At 40.7% G+C, this 22189-nt stretch overlaps 1 protein-coding gene and 1 long non-coding RNA gene across 2 annotated transcripts in view; one reads left to right on the top strand and one right to left on the bottom strand.

The window, feature by feature from the left end:
• Positions 1-22189, bottom strand: part of pknox2 (pbx/knotted 1 homeobox 2) — a 113727-nt gene that overhangs the window by 31821 nt on the left and 59717 nt on the right. The window contains exons 3-4 of the mRNA XM_034890115.1: positions 13651-13757; positions 9605-9741 (exon numbers count right to left, since the gene is read on the bottom strand). Coding sequence (XP_034746006.1) covers positions 9605-9741; positions 13651-13737 — 224 coding nt within the window. The 5' untranslated portion in view covers positions 13738-13757. The remainder of the gene's footprint in view (positions 1-9604; positions 9742-13650; positions 13758-22189) is intronic.
• Positions 48-18922, top strand: LOC117955551. The gene is made up of 3 exons (XR_004659078.1): positions 48-75; positions 16875-16876; positions 18833-18922. It is a non-coding gene; the product is annotated as an uncharacterized LOC117955551 (long non-coding RNA).

Below are 22189 nucleotides of genomic sequence, written 5' to 3' on the forward strand. Positions count from 1 at the left end.
CTTGCATTTTTATGAACGAGAACATAGCATGTGTCTGCTTCTGTGTGAGTGTGTGTGTGGTTGGGTGTGTGCGTGGTCACGCTATGTGTGCTTTTTCCACTCTCCCACTACCTTTTGCAACCATCCTGAGCCCCCCCATGTCGGCTGCCAGAAGCGGCTGGTTCTATCTGCAGTGCGACGGAGTGGAGATTGCCGGCTGGGGGATCATTACAAGGGCCATAAAAGAGCGATTTACAGGACGGCCGGTGAGTGGAGTCAGTACGGTCCCCACCCTCCAGCACTGCATCGCGCTGGGTCACCAACCAAAAGCCCAAAACGGAGAATCAGAGGCCAGCGGGGGGAACGCAATGACTTAAACATGAAGGTGAGGGACGTGGCAGCTCTAGTGGCATCTGCTTTATGGTTGGTGAGTCACAGGCTGAGGGAGGGAAATAATGTGGCACTTGAGTTTTGCAGTTTGATTAGAGGGCAGTACACTTCAAAAGGGAGCTAGAACACTGGTGTAACAATTAAAAACAGGCTTTTGTTATGTGAAAGGTCTAAGCTCATACTTGTCTGTTTCACCAAAGACGTCAGTAGTACTTATTGGCTGTGATACTCTTCTGTAATGAGCTCTCACATCTCCATAATTGTAATAAAATGCATTTTATTGGTTAGACTTAAATTCTGCATACAGTATATGCAATGCATTCTCATGAACGGGTTCGTATGATGTCGTAGGAAAGCGTATGCACAAGAATTTGTAGGACAACTCACAAAACTATGGCGACAACTGGCCGGTCACATGATGATCGGTCACATGACGGCCTTGCAGTTAAATTTACCCAACTAGGTGACTATCATGCAACGACGACAGTTAGGCTTAGTCAGCACAATGACTAGTTAAGATAAGAAAAAAGATTGGGGTTTGAGTTGGAACACAGGCCCCCTTAAGTAGTTCTCCTGGGACACTAAAACTTGTTTCCTGGGTGAAAGTCTTGTTAACTTCTTCCGGGACATGAACTCTACTCCCTGGCTAAAAAGCCCTGTGTTATAGGACCCAAACCTCCCCCCTCCTACCAAGAAAGATTTCACCGTTGTATACAGAAGCTGTCAATGTGAAGCATAGGAATAACTACAGTATATGGAATCCATATGAAAACAGTGCATTCAGAACGACTCCATTGGCAGAGGAAGACTGTGGAAGAAAGTTCCAGAAAAGCTACTGAATGGACCTCTTGGTGAGAGTTTTCATCAACTCCAGTTTTGTAGGTCAATTAACTTCCAATCTCTACAGGGATTATTCTTTGTTTGTCACCAAAAAACTGGATTTTTCAGCTTTTCTCCCAACATTGAAAACCTGCAGATGCAAAGCCAAAGTCTATGGAATAAATCATGTTTGCCAGCTTTCGTAATAATCTGGCAGGCCACCAAGGGGGGTGCAGAAAGAGGTGGGGGTGGGGTTTGAAGGTATGTGTTTATGTGGGTGTGAGTTAGAAAGAGAGAGAGAGAGAGAGAGAGAGAGAGATGGAGGTCTCTCACTCTATCTGCTCCCCACTGTTTGCCAGCTTAATCAGGCCTGCTGTACCCCTGTATATTAGAAGCCAGTTTGTGATGGAGTCCTGCTGCGCCTGCTCCCAACAAGGCCCTTGTTTCCCCGGGCTACATGTCTGAAGCACACCCTGCATAAGGGTGTGTGTGTGTGTGTATGTGTGTGTGTGTGTGTTGGGGGGTGCACATGCATACTGTAAACGTGTGCATACACACACTCACACAGAAAGAACCTCCAGCACTATCTGAATAAATCCGGTCTCCTTATTCTCTACTTTTCAAAATCCCCTTTTCATCCTCATGCCTGGCCCTGAACTTCACTGGGGGTTGGTTCTTCTGAGGCCTCCTGAGCCAAAAAGCTCCATCCAGTCTGCGGTGTGTACAACATATCTCCCAACACCAACTGTAAGCAGTAACGCAGGAGTCCACAGTAGATGTTCTATACAGATGGGACATTCGTATGAAGTGTAGTTCTCCTAACACAGAGTACACTACCCTCACTTTACTGCAACTCAGTCTGCCTCAATTAATTTATAATAGTATAGAAATAATATATGTGTAAACAGTATTTTCTCACCTGCATTTGCATGCATGTACACACACACAAACCCTTTGAATTGTTATCAACATCATCATATTCATTCATTATATTAACTGCTGGCTCACTTTAACACACAGTATCACAGAATCATTCACCCAATATCAGACTTGTGATCACTGTGGCTTTAAACAAAATACATGTGAAATAATAATTTTAAAAAAAGTAAGGTGCTAGTGCTGATCTCCTCCGCACACATTTCTACACATAACACACTTACACAACACACTTTCATCATTTACATCCATGCATAGAAACAGAGATGACATTCATTCAAATATGACATAAAACTCTTCACACTGTGTCTGTGTGTTATGGTGTGTTCCACCTCTGTCTGCCGGATTTGTGACCAAGTGGTGTGGGTGTACACCCGTGCACAAACTAATCAGTGAAGGACGTCAGAAAAAGTCAATCAAATCGATTCTGCATCTAGCAAAAGTTCTTTTCATTGGTGAAACAAAAGCAAGGAAGATAAAACTTGTGTGTTACCAGAGGGCATTACTTGACAGCTGTGAAGTGCAAATGGTGCTCTTCTGTGTTTGCTCTTGGCCACTCTTGTGCCAAAAACAGATAACATGGATTACTAAATTGCCCTAGTAAAAAACAAAACTGTGGACTTCCTTTCTCATCCTAAGTCAAGCGGTGAGGAAACTCATAAAAGCGGGTATCTGAAAGAAACCGCCAATAAAACCACTTGAGCTTTGACACAGTTTCCTGCATTCAGCAGCGGCTGAGCACCAGCACACGCTGACCTGCTAAATGGAGGAGGCACAGCCTGTTTCAAGCCCGTCAGCCAGCCAGAGCCTTTGCCCTGCTGGATATGCAGCGCAGTGGTACAGGATGCATTGATGCAGTGTGGCAGTGAGGATAAACAGACTTTATGGTGCATTACAGAAGCAGAAAAAAAAACACACAGATGAGCACATATGTCGCCAACGGCATCCTTGGATGTGTCAAATTAAACTCTTTCCCTCCTGTTGTGTACGACATGAGAGGTCTTCAAATCGTCTTTTATGCCATTAACAACAAGTGCATACACAAGCATAAATACACCCAAGGATGGGTAGAGTCCTGTATGTCTTGGAGCTTGTCGACTGTCAGCATGACGGCATGTAACCCCTTTCCTGCAAATACACACAAAACCTTCAATCCAGTCTCAATGCAAAATAGCCAGGGTGACCAGCGTGGGAGAGGCTTTCAGCAAAGACCCACTATGGAGGGGAGTGAATGGTAATATGCACCATAGAGGGCTCTGCACTGCAACACGCCAGCTTTGTAAAAGGATCCCACTGCTGTCAAAACGCAGAATAAATCACATTTCAATCCTGTTTTCTTTCACTTTCGGATGGAAATAAAAAGCGTTACATATCACTAAAGCCAAGAGTGCAATATGTTTGATGCAGAGGTCTTTCATAATTTATCTGAAGGACAGATTGCATTCTTTATTCTAGACGATGGTAATAGCGCTCGTTCTAAAAACGTGTGTAAACCATGGAAATTTATTTGGCTCTCACTGTAAACAGCAAGTGAGAAACTTGTTTGAAATCCCACACTGGTCTTACTGGTTATGATTGATTCCCTAAGTTCTGTGCATGTAAAGCAAGAAAGCAGTTAACTCAAACAAGCGGCAGACATAAAAAGTGGGACCTCAAAACAGCTCCTCTACCCGAGTTATTTCTAAGCATCACAAGGACGTTTCTTTTCTTTTTTTAAGGGACCATTACGTTGCCTCTTTCAATTATGTGCATGTTTCCGTCTAGGAGCAGAATCAGCTTCCATTAACTGCGAAAGCTACAATTTCCAACCTAAAAAACAAAAAGCCTCACTGGCTTTTTTTAATGAGATGCAGAGAATCCAGAAGGATCTTTATAGTAAATGCCACAACTCATTAGGCTAATTACCCTATCACACACTTACTCCGCTGCAAATAAATAAGTAGGCAGAGAGACAGAGAAAGGGAGCGAGGAAACCACACATCTCCCCATAACGTCGGCATTCTAGCAATTAGTGAAAAGAAACATTAAAGCCCACGCAGACTTCCTGAGCAAAATAATTAAAGAAAAATGGCAGAGATGTTGATTCTCTGTGCTGTTCTCTTCTCAAAGTCGACAGCCCCCATGCTGTATGAGCACTGTGTAGAGGCAGGAACACTGGCGGATCACGCTTCTATTAAAATAAGAGTGCTGTTTGTGTTTTTCTTTTTTTTCTTTTCGTTTTTTTTTTGCATAATGCGAGTCACTGTGGGAGACGGAGACTTGCGAAGTCAAATTTAATTGCATTTTTAACACAGTAACAAGGTGCGTTTAGTCATTAGCTCCTTGCATGGGCAAAGGAATAATTCAGAAAATTCTAATGTGCTCTACCTCCTCTGGGTACGAACAGCAAGGATTTCACTTAAGAGCTACAAATAATCATATTTTAACTGCACTTGCTGGCGAATCCTATGCTGGTGTTGCTCCCTGAGCTCGACGCCGCCTCTGAGGCTGTTGATCACAACATTTTAATCAGCCATCATACACCTTTTACAGACTCTATATTCTCTATAGCACCCTTGCAGATTTAAGTACCTCATGCTCCCATCTTATTGTATTCACATCCTGTCGGGTTACGTGAAGGCACCAATGATATAAAGCTGTACAGTAGTTGCTTGTAAAATGAATTAATAAGGACCCTCATATTCTATAAAATTGTCATTTGATGCTTTTTGGCTTTTCCTCTTTCATTTATTGTGTTATATATCTTTTTTGTGCACTTTTTCGGTTTATAAAGTGAAAAAGTCCAAAGTCCCCTCCAAAGGGAGTTACCATCTCAAACAGAAAACACTGTTCACAAACTGCTCCAAACGGCTTGATTGTAGTCCAGCATTTACTTCTGCCTGTTAGCGTGGCACGCCCTCATACCCTGCTTCTGACTGGCTAGTAGTCCTTACCTAGCTACTGAGTATGTGCAACTCCCAACAAAGATGGAACAGAAGTGAAATGCCTCACTCAGCACCTAAAACAGTTAGCTCAACACACAGGGTGAAAAGAGGAGCTGCAGTAATGTGCAATGCATCTAAATTAGGGTGTTTTTTGAAAATTAAACCATGTAAACCTATTCTGATGCAACGTCTGAATACAATTATGAACCTGAAAATGAGGATGATGTGCTTTAAAAGGTTTTTTAAACTGCTGGAGTGCCACTTTTAACATTTTCTGAGACAATCATTTTACACACTGATGTTTTAGAAGAGATGAGCCCACAATAATTCATGTGAATTTCTCTATCCATGCAAAATATCATACCAGGAAAAATTCGGCCATTTAGGCCAGTTCTTGTTAAGATTCAATGAGCTAGGCTGCTTAATTCTTTTGGTGTAACAGCTGGCCAATGAGAGCCAGGCTGTCAGCATCCTTTACCCGGCGCAACTGGGCAAGCTCATGAATAGTAATGAGCTCAGGCAGCATGACATCAGACTGACCAGCAGTTGTGATTGGACTGATTTTACTTCTTCTTTCTTTTCAATGGCTAGAGCTGACAGAGGAGGTAGCAGGTCATTTTATACATTCACAACATAACACACACACATATGGACTTAACAGATTTTAATGGTTATGTGTGGCAGGGCACCTTTAAGGTGGAGTCTGTGATTCTAGAGAAAGATTGTTAATATTTGAACCCAACAAGTACAAATACAGCCCTTTCTCTTTAACACTATGGCCTTCCCCCTGTCCTGTATTCTGTTCATACGATGAACAGAATAGGGTTGTGTTGTTTGGTTCAAGTCACTTTGTTTCCCATTCACACAGCTCTTCATAAACCAAGCGGCAACTTTCAGGTCTGAAAAGTGAAGCCAATGCAGAAGGTACTTAAACCTGCTTTCTATTTAATTTCCAGCAGGGGGGTGACTCCACTGGCTCCAAAAAGAATTCTGTTTTTCCAAAACTCTATGAGAAAATTAGCCTACTTCTAACTTGATTTAATATCTCAGTAAACATTTTATATGGTTTATGGTTTCAATTGTTAGTTTCAAGTCTTCTTCAAAAGATATTGCAACACATTAGAACCACAGACTCCAACTTTCAATGCATGTGGAAAAGTTGAAAACATTGTGCTTTAAGTTATATCTGCAAATATACCACGTCCGGTGTATTTATCTAAGAAGTAATTTCACTGCTCAACATCCAAAGGTCTGTGTTACCAGTGAAGCTCACCACAGTTCAGCATAATGGGAAATTCTTGTGTGAGTGAGGTGAGGAGATGAATATCAATCTCATAACTGTGTGTTAAGTACAGACCTGAAATCAGCCTAGCTTTGCATGAAGACAGGACACAGGTATAATAGCTAGCCTTGCTCTGTCCAATGGAATTCCCACTTATTCGAATGTTGGATCGTGTTTGATTAAACACAAACAGAAAGGCAAATATATAATGGCTGCAATGTGATAACAGGACTAAACAGTCATTGTACCCATAAATATGTATGTGGCCTTTCACAACTGTGGGCCACTTGTCTCCAGCATTGTTCAATTAGGGGCCAATGGAGTTCTACAGGTGTCCTCTATGGGACCCTGTCACTTTCAATGTCTTTGATTTAACTTGTATTCACATTCATTACAGAGTAACATTTATTTAAGGGTATAATACGGGTTGTACCTGAGTGTCGGTGTATTTCTTCTCAACTTATGGTACTTTAAAGCCATTTGTTGGAAAAATGACTTGAATATATGTTCTGTGTTGCACTACAAGACAAGACAGGGGATTTCATTAAGGTTGAGTTAAACTGCTTTTGTTCCCTTACAAATATGTTGACAGCACGTCATTTATTTTAGACTTCCTATTTGGGTTTCACATGGCGCAAACCTGTACCAGTCAGTGTCACGAGGTGGGGCTTGGACCCAAGTGCAAAGATGCGAGAGGCACCAGTTAGAAAAAATAACAATTTAATGAGAATACGAAGAGACGTACAAACTTGTACCCAAAATATAAGAGAAGACTGACAAATGACAATGACCCAACCACAGACACAGACAGCACAGAGAATACACAAGTAAACGAGGGGCAGGGGACACAAGGGCTGGGGAACAGGTGAAAGACATCAGACAATAAAACAGGAGGGAAAAGACAGGATTTTAAACAAGACAAGGCAGAAAAACAGAGACTTTAAAATAAAACTTGACACAGAAACTTGACATAGGGACAAGACGTGGCAGTCAGAAGCCATGGAATTAAAACTATGTTAAAATTCAAGCGCTACTTGTTTCATTTAAATTGAAGATTGTATGTTTCTGTGTGTCTGACTTGTAGGTAATAAACTTGAGGCCCAACGGCATCCCTCACCACACGCTGGTGCATTGATTATTATTCAATAAATTCTACAAGGTCATGTTAATTGATTTTTACCAAAACCTTGTAATGACATTGTTATTTACAGTCAAAGTATTCTAGCCAACAATATAACGGCCTAAAAGTCCAGCTGAGATGATCACACCATTAATAATAATTCATTTATAACAATTGGATCTTCTACACTTTCTACAATGGGAGGGTTTTTCTGCATCGAGTACTTTCACTTTTAATACTTGATGATGCTTACATACTTTTACTTAAGTAAAACTTTTTGAATGCAGGACTTTTACTTGTAACAGAGTATTTTATACAGTGTCATATTAGGACATGTAGAACTATATCTGTATTCCTCGCATTGTCTTCATGCTGTACATGTGTATGCTTGTACATTGTGTTCCTATTTGCTGCAGTGTAGTTTCCAGCACTTTCACCACACCACATAACCACTACTACTACAAGTCCTCTTCTACTGTGCATCCTTAAAATGGTTTTACATGAATTAACATACCCAAAATTGAATGCACAGATCCCAGCTCTTATAGTGGCGCTCCAATCAAGCAGCTTATAAAGGTACATTAGCATTATTAACATTCATATATTCTCTCTAGAAGACAACAAAAGAGCTGGCTAGAACGGGCAACATTAAACGTAACATAATAACCGTTATTACTGCTAACATTCCTGCTTCCTGTGTATTTGTTTCCTGTGTGTTTCTGGATCAGGGAAGGAAGAGGAGGAAAGTGGAGATCCAGAAAGACCACATGGAAGTGGAAGAGGGGCATATTTGGACCGAGACACCCAACCCCCAACTCTCCACCACCACACACCACCACCACCAACACCACCACCACCACCACCACCACCACCCGGAGCTGCTCCAAACATGGCTGCTCACATCAAAGGCAGCCCTGTATCTCAGAGGAGATGCTGAAGACTTTACAGAAACTCGCCTCAGGCCTGATCACGGAGGCTCGTACCAACAGCGCCGCTGGGACTTAAGGGAGCCCGGACACCCGGGCCAAACACCGTCCGCAGTGTCATGGTTAAAGGTCGGTGCAGGGCAGCAGGCTTCTCATTCAACTCAACTCATTCAGAAAGTTGTAGGTTTGCTGCCTACAGCGGCTCTATTAGAAATGCCTGTATTTTGAATAATTTACTTCATAAATAGATAATACAAGCTCATTATAAGAGTGCATCAATATTCTAGTGATAAGCTGAGAGAGCACAGAGGTGTTTTTTTTCTTTACGGGTGTTTTGGGTTTCACCCGGCAGTGATTTTTCTTGCTTATTTTCAACACCTAACAAGGTGATGCCTTCCAGGGCTCTGACATTGTTAATACAAGAATACTACTTGGAACAAATAGTCTATAGGTGATCGTGATCTCTAAACATCCTAAAATATATAAATACCTTTAAAAATGAGCGTTGGCGTAAAAGAGAAATACATTTTTTTAATTTACATATTAAGTCTGTAACCTTACTCTAAACAACTTGCCTGATGAACATTTCTTGATTTAAATGTTTTTATGGACTGGGAAGCATTTATTTATTTATGCATTTATTCATAATCTCCCTAACAATGACATTAGAGTGTGGAGTCATAAGAGGCTATCCCATGTGCAGCATTCAGAGAAACAGCCTGACTGTTGCCAGTATATCAAATGCTTATTTTAAGGTCAATTTATTAAATTAAAAAAAAAGGAAATTGAGGGTGCTTCTGCTTGCCTTTGATGAGTGAAAGCAATAACTGAAGATGCTTTTTGCTTTATGAACAACACTATGTGATATTTGAAGTAGGCACCCTAAAGTGCAATTTTCAAAAGCTTTTAAGTCATGATTAGTTTAAAAGAACATATTAGAAACACCTCTAGTGCTTGTGGCCTTTAGAATCTAGTAGCACATCAAGTCAACTTAGTACAATTTCTGAAAGATGGCATGGGGCTACAGAGAAAATACAATCATTATTTCAAAAGAAAAATCAATTGAAGGGAAATTCCAGGGCAGAATGGTGCACTTTGCCAAAAACAGTTTGACAACTATCCACATAGAGCCGAATGATTACTAGTTGCAAAACAAAATGGTGTTTGTCCATCATTCACCCAAGAAGACTTACAAATATGTGAACCTCTCATTGGAGATCTAACCAACCTGTAAACGGCCCTCTTGTCGGACTCAAGTTGGGCCTGGGGGTCAAGGGTCACGCTGACAGAGGCATTTCCTGCTGCAGAGGCTGCTGGGATATGGACCTGTGGGGTCTTGGTGTTCTGCTGAGTGGTGCCCGTCATCTGGGGACACATGAAACAATAGCACAAGGTAAAATGTTTACCATGTTCCCTAGCTTAGTTAGCATGCTGATAATAGCTTCTAACACCTCTATAGCACTAAACACAAATTTACAGCTGAGACCGGTGGGGATGCAAATGTGTGTTTCGTATTATGACGAAGGAGTGTCCAATCCAACTCTGCCTCTGATTGGCTATTACTTGTTGCCTCCATTTGTCTGATTAGGTTAAGGCATCAGAAGTGAGATTGGTAGGGTATTCCAAGAATTAAAGGGTAAGCCAATTAGAGGCAGAGGAAGGCAGGGTAGCGTGTGAAATTCCTTCGCTGTCCTAGGAAAATCAAATTTGCGAAGGGGGAGCCATTAGTTTTGCAGGTATTTGATCATAATTCATAGCATTAGACACTGGAACACCATAAATGGCCGGCCATCTCATTGTTAGACATATGTCTGTCAGGAACAATATAATTGGCGGACGTTACCGCTATCATAAAAACTTAAAGTCATAAAGAAAAAAATCAAGAAAAACATACCTGAATGTCTTTTTTAATGTATTCATGTATAAATGTCCATACACTTGTATTCATGTTTTTCTCCGAATTATTTGTATAGGCGACCGGAAGACATTTGCTGAATAAGTTTGTGGTGTCTTGTAAACCTGTGTGGGATGGGCCGAATGTTTGGCATGACACAGAAATAAAAAAGAAAACTCATGTCTGTTAAAATATTCTCATTTGAATAGAAAAAAAATCGGAAACAAATTGACAATCTTTTAATGAGATTCAGCATGGGCTAATTTCTGCAGATGCGCGTGTGGTTGTTGGTATAAAATTGGACTCAGCAATCGGATTCAGTCACTTAAACCTGCCCCCCACTGTCAGTCAGGCCAAACATAAATATGACATAGCCACATCAGTTCCTCAAAGATCCTTACATAGACTTCTTCTGCATCTTGTAATGAACGAACTGCTTGTGAGGTATGAGTCATTCCTTAATCACTTATCAAATGCAATAAGGTGCAACATGCATCTGATGCCGAAAGACTACAAATGAGGATGTATCTGGAATGAATCCCTGTTGTTTGACAGGTCAGTAGCCTTGTAATGACGATGGAAGGCAAAATGAATGAGATAGGATGGATTAAATAATTGAACAAGGCGCGCTCAGCTCATATATAGATTCCGGTTAAATGAAAAGTAGTCAATTAGTATTTGGCAACTCAACAATGTGTGTACAAATGGCCACACTGCTGATCCTGTATTCCTCTGCTCTAATGAAGCACAGGACCACTGGCGGTCCGACAAGGAATCATTAAAAATGTGTTCTTTGTGTTATAGGGTGGCCAGGAGGGTGACATGCTTTACGAACACAATTTGTTGTATTATTCATCTGTCCCCCCCCCCCCCACTTTTGTCTCTCATCCGTTCCCTCTGAGGAAATGAGTCTAACAACCCCCACTGCCCGCGTTTCCTTTTTTTTTTGGAGTCAGGGTGGGGTGGGAGGAAAACTTCAAGTCTTAATCCCAGCACCAAATGGGAAATAAATTAGCTTCTTCACACTTAACTAGCCCTCATTTGCATTTGCAGAGCGCGCAGACTGCAGCTCAGGAGGTCTCCCATGGCACTTATCCTCTAGGTGAAAGCACACAGAGGTGGTGTGGACGAGTAGGTCAGATGAACCTGCTCTGTACCCCCCCCCCCAAAAAAACCCAGAAAAATGCCTGGGTTCAACCAAGGCCAATCCCAGGATTTTTTAAGTGGGTTGGCACAAAGGGGACCAATACTCAGTCAGGGGTAGCCTTCACTTGTTTTCCTTTTAAACAATTTGTATAGCTGAATAAAATACACACCATCAGCCACAATTCCGGGGCTGGTTCCATGGTATCAGAATTTTGGATAGTCGTCATGGAAACATTATTTGGTCATGTGACAAGAGCTGGGAAGATTGGCAGAACAGGCAGCCAAGTGACAGCACTCTGATCCAGTGGAAATCACAGAGCACTCTAGCCCATTGGATTGGGGGCCATCATAGGGGAAGGAGCGAGACTAACTTGCGCCCCCCCTTTCTAGCTCTGCCCCTGGGTCCAGCCTACAGTTTCATCACACATGTTGTGTTTGAACAGGCTGCAGGCTGGGGCTTGACCTGTATCCTTACACTTTGACATACACTGTGTATCACTCATGTTTTAATAATGAAATGCAATTCAACCTTTTGAAAAAGGATAATATTCCTATAGAGACTTCCATTTGGTCTCTCAGAGGGCCCAGCTGTAGAACATGGTTATATACTATTTGGATTTCTGTTTTTGGAGTTTTAAACTGTTTGTTAATTAAGACTTCTAAAAGGGAGTTAAACCTCATTGGAATCATAAGATGACAAGTTTTAGACCTTCTTTTTGACTGGGCAAGTGAAGACATGAAAGGGGGGGAATGACATGCAGCAAAGGGTTGCTGCTTCAAGGAGCAAACATCTTTATATGTGCACCCGCTCTTTCAACTGAGCTATAGTATAAGCCAGGTAAGCCTAACATAAAGCATTGGTGTCTGTGAAGAAGTAAAGCCAGAGTCAACAAAGTACTGTAACTTGTATCTGTTTGGGTTTTAACTTTAATACTACGTTATTATTACCATCTTACTGTTTACGGCAACATGCAGTTTATTATCTCCCATCAACGCATTCATGGACGATACAGTAATATTTGTATAATTTACAGATTATTGTGAGTTTACTCGTTGGTGTAAGCAGAAGTCATTAATGGTTCCTTGTTCAAAATAATATTGGGTTACACTTTACTTGAAGGTATCTACATAAGATTGACATAACACTCTCATGACACTGTCATGACACATGAACCCTAACCATAACCATAGCTTATCATGACAAATCCGAATGGCACTTACTAAAGGAAGTGTTAAGTCATAAACCTTTATGACTTATTTATATGTTCATGACACGTTCATGACAGTGTCATGTCACTGTTATGTAGATACCTTCAAGTAACCAAATAACGGTTTCCTGCGCAAAAATATCGTAAAGCTGTTAACAAGTAAACAATTTTAAGATTTATTTCAGTATCTGTATTTCAGTTGGGGGGAGGGGACTTAATGGAATGGACTGAATAATGACATCAAACAGAGCCAAAATATTATTCAGTTCAAAACTAGATTAAAAAAGACATTACTTGATCAATCCAGGGAAGAATAGACAGAAACATAGGAACAGCATTGTATATTGTTGTATCGTTGTAAGTTGTTGTGAGACCTGAACAATTGCATGCTGTATATACATATACTTAAATACTTTACTTTGTAGTCCTATGAACTAATCCTTTTATATATATATATATATATATATATATATATATATATATATATATATATATATATATATATATATATAAAAGGATTTTTAAATTTTTAAATTTATTTTTAATTTTGTGGTTTTAATTTTTTGTTTCGTCTTGAAACATTGTTGATTATTTGAAATAAATAAATAAATAAATTATAAAAAAAGATTTAAAGTATAAGCATTAATCATAAGTAAATAAACAACAATTTGCAATAAAAGTATAAGGGGGAAAAGCATCCTTAGTCATTCTTTTTTTTTAAAGTGTTTAACACTTAATGCTACTCTGCTTAAACTGATTTACTGTCATCAGATAATGATTGTGTCTTTTAATCAGCTAAATTCCGATTATTGCACAGGGAATTTAAGAAATCACCTTGTTTTAAACTGAGCCTTGCTACTTTGCTGCCAGTAAAAAGAGCACAGAAAACACAAATACAAAAATCATCAAATAATCACAACAGAAAATACAGGTTTTTCAGGCCCTAAAGCATTTATTCTTGAGGTTTTAGCATGTGTGAAGTGCATGAGTTCAAGCACTGAGGTGAATTCTGATAAAACCTCTGACCTGTTGGCTCTCCTGGTACGATGGTGGAGGAACGCTCTGGGTGGCCATCATTGTCACTGCAGGTGCTGGGGACGCATGTTGCATCATGGGTTAGCTGCACATCTGGACTGGAAAAGAAACAGAAAACAAAGAGAGAAACATGAATCCAGTGCAAGTAGTGATCGCGAATCCTTTTATCATAGCCGCAACCACCAGGTGCGGCTATGTAGATGGGACTGTCACGCAACATCTCACTCTTCCCTCTCTCACTTTTATTTTCCCTTCTCCATTTACTAATGCATTGCTCTGCTCCATCTCCCCTCAGTCTCCCTCTGCATGTATTGCACAGAGTTGACACTCATCCCGGATGATGTAGTCATCTAACAATGCTACCAAGCAGAAAGAAGACAAAGCAACACAGGCTCATGGATCCCTTTTACAACAACACTCTTCATACTATCAGGCCCGACTACTTGTTTACCAATTACAGACAACTCTGCTTGTTTCCTAATTACAGTACATCTGGCTTTAAAGCCACTCTTGTTGGTGGAGTTGCCTTGGTCGTCTCTATGTGTCAGCTGCTAGTGTTGTTTTTGGGCTGTTAACAAGCCAATCAAGAAGGCTAATTAGGGCTTGTGTCGGTGGGCTAATTGCTATTGGCCGGGACCCCACAGGGCTGAGGGCTGTGCCCTGTGGAACACCGCTGTAACCATCACTCCCCAACCCCACTGAAGGACCTAATTGGTTCAGGGGTAGGTTTTACACACACACACACACATACACACACACACACGCACACAGATACCCCCTACCATTAACTCAACTCCCAACTTACTATAGGCAAGCACAGCAGGTGCTCCGTCCTGAAGCTACATATAACCTATGTGTATACGCTGCATTTAAATGTCCTGTCTATTATATAAGTAACCTAAAGGTGAGAAAGGTGTGTAAAAAATGTGAGTGTGCACGCGCACACACATAAACACACACAATCACACGGTGGATGCAAGAAAAAACTGGACATGAGACGTACAGGATGACCTAAATTGAGGATGGCTACATTATTGTAGGTGCAATGATAAGTTAAAGTCCAATACGGTAAGAACTTTATCAAAATGTATGCATACGTGTCCCAGCTTATTAAGGCGGCCCCCCTAGGACAGCAATGTCCACGAGTAGGCTACCATGAATGGGACAGGATAGGATCATAGAGATAGAGCATTTCCGATTTTTCACCGTTATCAGGCAAAAGAAAAAGTAGCAGGTTGTTAAAAAAGTTAACTTCAGGCCCTGTTGTCAACTATTTTTTGCATCATTTTTTAAATGATATGCTTGTAGCTAGTTAAATGTGAATATGTTCTACTGGAGTTTCTTCTCTAGTCTGTGACAGTGAACTAAATAACACCAATTCACATTTATCTGGCATTTTAGAGAGCACACAAAGGCAACACTTTACCCTAACCATCATAATAGATGGTAATGTGATAGTTAATTAATCTCTAGTTAATTGTCATTTGACTGTTACCAAACAATTAAGTAAGCACTTAAGTAGTGCTGTGACTTTACAGTTTATTGTAAACACATCATATCCCTCATATACTATATTTGTTATTATAGTTTTCAAGTTCCTTCCGCCAATGAGAAAACATCCCTGTCTTCAGAATCAAGAAAATACATGACAGACGTTCCACGCCACTGAGCTTAAATCCCCAACTGAGACCCAGACCCTGGCAATGCCTCTGTCTTTTCCGTCCGTCAGAGACAAGACAACCAGCTGAGACCCTTCTCCATTTGAGTAGCATCCCAATCCACCCCGACTGCCAACATTTTGATGTTAAATGCTGGTTTAGTTTCATTGACAAGTTGTAATTTGGGGGTTTTAGTTTCAAATCTGCATGTTTTATCATGTGTGTGCATGTGTGTGTGTGTGTATGTTCAGTGCAGCATTATATGAGCATGACTGTTTGCCGTCTGTGTGTGTTCACACACTGTGAGCCATTTTGTGTACTGATTGCGTCTCGTGGCTTCTGTTCTCATTCCAACTGGTATCAGCTGAAAGGCATCTCCTCTGTTATCAGTCCTCATTTTAATTGCAAATGCAGTGAGCGTGTTAGTGATTAAATGGAAAATTGCACATTAATTGATGAGACTGAAGATAAAGCAATTCCAATTACTGCACAGTATTTTAGGCAGCCTCTCAAGTTTCGCCATCCCTCGAAGGAACACGCCACCAAACGCCAAATTTGAGCAGGCAATTGTGCATCCATAAACACACACACACACACACACACACACACACCCACACACTCAGAGACTGAAAACACATGCTGTACAACGGCTGCTGAAGCGTGAATGTACATACCAGAACAGACACGAACACTGCAAAAACACCAACAAACAAGCCATTTAATTGCAACAGTGAAATTGAACACACATACACAAAACTTGCCCCATGAAACTGAAAGAGCAAATCCCCTATATGGTGAAAAAAGGAGACAATAACCATCTGGCAACAACTCTATCTGAGCTTGTCAGAGGTGTACTGTATGTCGTAGAATTTATTTCGAGGACAAATGACATCTTTCTTCTTCAACAAAGGCCTTTGAATTATTACAGAGATCATAATGCATATCAATTGAAAAGTGCCTGTAGTCGCAATCAAAATTCAAAAGCAAGCATAAAATGGAAAATGAGAAGTAGGCATAAAATTATTCCAACAAACATCAAAGGGTTTTGTGAATTTGGATCGGAGGCAGTCACACGCTTTCATCGGAGCCTGTGCGGTAAGAAAAGCTTCTATATAGCGTTCAATTTTCCCAAAATTCTCAGGCATAGAATGGGTCTCTGCTGTATTGATGTGAGGTTAGTCAGTGGCAAAGCTGCAGTTTCACTCCGTTTACCAACGACATTGAAATGAAAACCCATATCAGGACGCATATGATGTGATCAGTGCCTCCGGCCTCCACACCTCGACCATGTCCAAAGCTTTTTATCTTGTCTGCTGTAGTTTGAATTCATGGTAGAGTGTTAAACTTCTACTAACTGTGGAATGGGAATGCTTCCTGCTACAAATCTAGAACGGATTCTTCACATTTAAGCACAAATTCTCACGGAGAACAGTTATTGCACTCCACAATGTGACCATGGGATTTGCACCAGTTCATTAGAAGCAGTCGCGTGTGATGTGGCCCTCTCTCATGGCAAATTATCAACACTTCCCTCTCTGCAAAATGAGACAAACAAAGCCGTGAACAGAGGTGCCAGGGCTGACAGAGACGCACAAGTTGTTGAGCACGGGTCGCGCAATCCTCACATGTCAAACTGAAAATAACCACGGTGGTGAGTTGGCTGTTAGAAGCGACTGAGACTGTGATGTTCTGATTTTTATAGCACTCTTGAACCCACCTCAACTCGCTCTTCTGACAAAGAAATGATGACTGGTGATTGAAGTGTGTGTGTGTGTGGGGGGGGGGGGGTTGCAACCCTGCTTGCAGCATGGAGGTGCAGTTTCACTTTGTGCGGAAAAAAACAATCCCATTTTAACCAATCTCCTGACCATTGGGCTATCCTGACCCTAACACTTCCAGATCAATAGAGTTCAGCAGTGAACGCCCACTTTCAAAGGCTCTGGGTCAGAAAGACAACTTGTTTTAAGGCAGCCAGATTATGCTCATTTTCAGGTTCATAATTGTGTTTTGAGGTTGTGTTAGATTAGGTTTACATGGTTTAATTTTCAAAATATACCATATTTACTGCACATTGCTTCAGATCCTGTTTTCACCCTGTGTGTTTGGGTCTCTGTTTTAGCTACAGAGTGAGACATCTTACTACTATACTATCTTTGTTGGGAGTCGCACATGCGCAGTAGCTAGGTAAGATTCCATCAGCTACAGTGGTGTGAAAAAGTGTTTGCCCCCTTCCTCATTTCCTGTTCCTTTGCATGTTTGTCACACTTAAGTGTTTCGGAACATCAAACCAATTTAAACAATAGTCAAGGAAAACACAAGTAAACACAAAAAGCAATTTGTAAATGAAGGTGTTTATTATTAAAGGTGAAAAAAAATCCAAACCATCATGGCCCTGTGTGAAAAAGTGATTGCCCCCCTTGTTAAAACATACTATAACTGTATTTGTCCACACCTGAGTTCAATTTCTCTAGCCACACCCAGGCCTGATTATTGCCACACCTGTTCACAATCAAGGCATTACTTAAATAGTAGCTGCTTGACACAGTAAGGTCCACCAGAAGATCCTTGGTTGCAGTTGTTGCTGCTAAGGGTGGCCCAACCAGTTATTAGGTTTAGGGGGCAATCACTTTTTCACACAGGGCCATGACGGTCTGGATTTTTTTTCACCTTTATTAATAAACACCTTCATTTACAAATTGCATTTTGTGTTTACTTGTGTTGTCCTTGACTATTGTTTAAATTGGTTGATGTTCCGAAACACTTAAGTGTGACAAACATGCAAAGGAACAGGAAATGAGGAAGGGGGCAAACACTTTTTCACACCACTGTAGATAACTTTTTCTCCAGCTTTGGTCAGTCCAAGGCAGGATTAGCTGGGAGACTTTTTCAAGACGAGGGACACTTGTGGAATACCTGCAGAACAGGGACATGGAAGTAGTTCTTTTGGAGATTATGGTCAACTAGTGTGTGTTGTAGCAGTGTTTTGCCTTTGAGAAAGAGCTAGCATGCTAGCGCTAGCATGTGTTACAGTTAGCCACCTCGTCTCGGCTAGTGACGTACAAAACTGGGCAGATTTTGAACAGCTCAACCGGAGACTGAAGGCAGAGGGCATTCAGAAACCGTATTTTATTAAAAACAACATGGTAGTTTTTTTTTCAAGTTTGTATGTGTGTGGAAGCACCAGAGACACAAAATAACATCCCCAATTCCAGAAAAAGTGATTATTTCATAATATGGGAACTTTATGTTTGAAAGCCAACCAGCTACAAGATCAGTCGTAATCACAAAACCTTTAACTGATCTTAAAAAAAAAAAGTTTTGTTTTTTTTAACATGAAAGGGGAGAAAGAATTGGAACGACATGCAGCAAAGGGCTGTAGGTCAGAGTAAAACCCGCAGCTGCTGCATTAGGGAGTAAACTAATACATATGGGCGCGCCCTTCACCAGGTGAGCTACCCAGGCGCCCTAAAATAACATTTTAAACTAGAAAAATGTTGGCATCTTGTTAATTCAAGTGTGTTAACATGGACATGAATATTCCGGTTATGAGGATAATTATCCTGTTTTGATCATATTCGGGGTCTGATGTTTACATGGCAGAGGAATCAAGTTATACATATACCCGTACAGACTCATCTACAACTGTCTTTCTCTCTCTCTCTCTCTCTTTCTCTGTCTCTCTCTCTCTCTCTCTCTCTCTCTCTCAATTTCAATTCCAATTTTCAGTTTGCTTTATTTGCATGACAAAAAAAAATACATCTGTGTTGACAAAGAATAAGAAAAAACATACATATAAACAAGACAAGGAGATAAATAAATCAGATATAATAATACAAAGGAACAGGATAATTATGATATAATTGCAGATAATGAACTATTTTTTTGCATGTCCTTCAAAGGGCACATGGAAACAATATTATTATTAAGACACAAATGTGTTGACATCAGTAAAAGAAGTTGGATCTCAGGGAAAAAGTGGCCAGACTCCTTTTAAAATGATGCAGTTTCACCATTTTTTTAATTCAGGGCAACACCTTAAAGCTGTAGTGTGTATTTTCTATCGCCCCAATGAGGAATTCAACAAAACCGTTGGCCCATCCACATGATACAAGGTCCCAAAACGTCCCAGTTAGAGAGTAAATTCCCTAAACATATTACTTGTAAATTGTTACAATCATTCCCTGGAAGAATCAAGCAGGCCTGCCTTGTTCCACCATCCAAATCGTCTTCAAAACTTGCCATTTTCAGCAAGTAGCTGTAGTAGATTTTGAGAATGTCAACACACAACGAGAGGAAGGAGAGCCTGACACGCCAGGGACATTATTATCTTTCTTCAAATTTCATAGCAATCCCAATAAAAGTCCAGGGATCATCAAAGTTGTTGGCGTATGGTAAAATTTTGTATCAAAGTGGATTCCTGTATATTAATATTTGATGTGGATATGAAACATACTTTTGTGTTTTACGTGTTTTTTAATTTAATCCCCATTTATGTATTTCAATAACCCATGTTATTATTTCTTAGCTTCACTTAGTGTTTATAACCAACCAAGCGCTTCTCAGGGTACGGTAAATTCTCACTAGTAAAAGCCTGTCACATCATTTCACAAGGGCAGTCTGCAATTCTAAGAGAAATCTAGCCAGTCCCCATGACGCCAAATTTCTTAAAAATCCCAAACAACAAGAACAGTGCAAAGGCTTGTCTGACTTTACTGGTCCTCAATTGGATCTGCTTCTCAGTATCCCGAAGCTTTCCGTGAATAATATCCTGCGCATATTCATGAAAACAGAGGCAGCGTATCAATTCTACACTCAAGGCTAAAAGATACACTCTCCAAGTGTTGAAACTGTGACTGATTGCAGCGCTCATACTGATACCTGATCTGATAGCACATGTGCATGCATGAGGGAGACAACCATCCGAACAGCCTTTCTGTAGATGTAAGGAGCCGAGGCGCTGTCATTTGCACATCCTCCCATCTAAATCTCATTTAATCTGCACTGTTTGAGTTTGTTGGTTAAGGGGTTGACCTGCAAATGCAATGAATAACATTTGGAAGTGGGTATGTCACCTTGGTCAGATATTATGCATCTGGATGCCCTGCAAGAGAGGAAGATGAATAAATAAATCAGGTGTTTTTGAATATGAGTAGGATCTAATCATCGCCTTATTGTCAGGCCTGATTTACAATGCAAACACCAAGAGGGGAGGCCTTGATGGAGGTGCGTAAAATGGTGGAGGGAAAGGCAGGAATGGTAATGAGATTGGGGCAGGGAAGGAGGGGCCCTGTGTACACATTTGTGGTCGGACTCAACACAGGAATTGGAAATCACACCGATCAGAGCCAACCCCCCGTCCCCGTCCCCCCAACATACACACATAGAGGAATGAGCATGCATGCAAACATAGGAATGTACATTAATGCACAAATACCAACACAGAACTAGCAAAACTTCAACCAGTGTCATCCTGAGGGCTATTTCACATAAGCACACACACACACACACAGAGGCGCAAGTGCATACACAGCCGCAGGCAAAGAGAGTCTCACCAGTGGTCTTAGGGCCACAAATCCCCCCCAGGCAAAAGCAAGCTCCACACTTACAGCAGTCAGGACCCAGTCCACACTCCCAGACCACCTCATTAACCTGAGCCAGCCAGCAGTCGCGCCTCCACCCCGCCGCGCAACACCCTGCGCCTCGCCAACCCACACTTACAATTCATACCAGTATCATTTATTCACCTGCTCTCGTTGATAGGACTCATCCTACAAGATAGATAAGGCATGGATTTGACGCTTGGTGAAGGACGCATCAGCATCGTTGTGGACATTGTTAACTCCGGCTTTTCTGTCCGGGATGGCAAAAGTACTGACTTCCCGTACTCAAGTAGAAGAACAGATACTGATAAAAACTACTCTGGTAAAAGTAGAAGTACTGATTTAACGTCTTTACTCAAGTAAAAGTGTCAAAGTACAGGCTTGGAAATGTACTTAAAGTATACAAATAAAAGTAGCCTTGTGAATGAGAAAATTAACTGAGAGCTAGATAAAATGTACCGAGTAAAAGTAAAAAGTCTGCACTAAAATAAAGAGTAAAATAAATTTGAAAATATCTGGAAAATCTAGTACAGTAAATCAAGTACAGTAGCAAAGTCTTTGTACTTCGTTATTTCCCACCTCAGCTTATTGTAAATATTGCAGACTGTTGTAACAAAACACAGTGCTGCTGTGGTCACCACTTCAAGTTCAAGTTCAAAACCTTTATTTGTCCCCGAGGGGCAATTAATTTGGTTGCAGAAGCAAAGAAGTTGACATACATGAAATAAATGATAAATATAATGTATTTATCATACAGGATAAATATAAATTTAAAATATAAATATAAATTTATCCTGTATGATAAATACAGGATCAGAACAAATGTGTAAATTAATACCACAAAATTAATTCAAATGTGCCTTATGTGCAGACGTTAGCTAATCTTTACAGAGTTAAGCAAAGAGATATAAGAGGGGACGGAAGAGAATATATATCTTGAATTATAACTTGGCGGAGCATGTTCCCTTTTAGATGTAGATCAAGTCAATAAGAGCAAGAAAGCAAGCCACCCATAAACACTCAACGCAGTATTGTGTTTGTGCTTACAGTATGAACTCCGACCAACTTGTGGCTGACTTGGTCATAGAATCCGGGGGGGCAAATTGAGGAAATGATCACAAGCTAGAGTCAGCTATAAACTCTCGCTACGCGCGGTGGAGTAAGGATGGACTTCTCCACAGATACATTCTCGGATAGGAGAAAAAAAATAACACTCATTCGCATTTCTTTAAGCCAATCACAGTCGTTTTGGGCGGTGCTTAGCCCCGGACG

Source organism: Etheostoma cragini, chromosome 13, assembly GCF_013103735.1.
Source record: "Etheostoma cragini isolate CJK2018 chromosome 13, CSU_Ecrag_1.0, whole genome shotgun sequence".
Taxonomy (NCBI): domain Eukaryota; kingdom Metazoa; phylum Chordata; class Actinopteri; order Perciformes; family Percidae; genus Etheostoma; species Etheostoma cragini.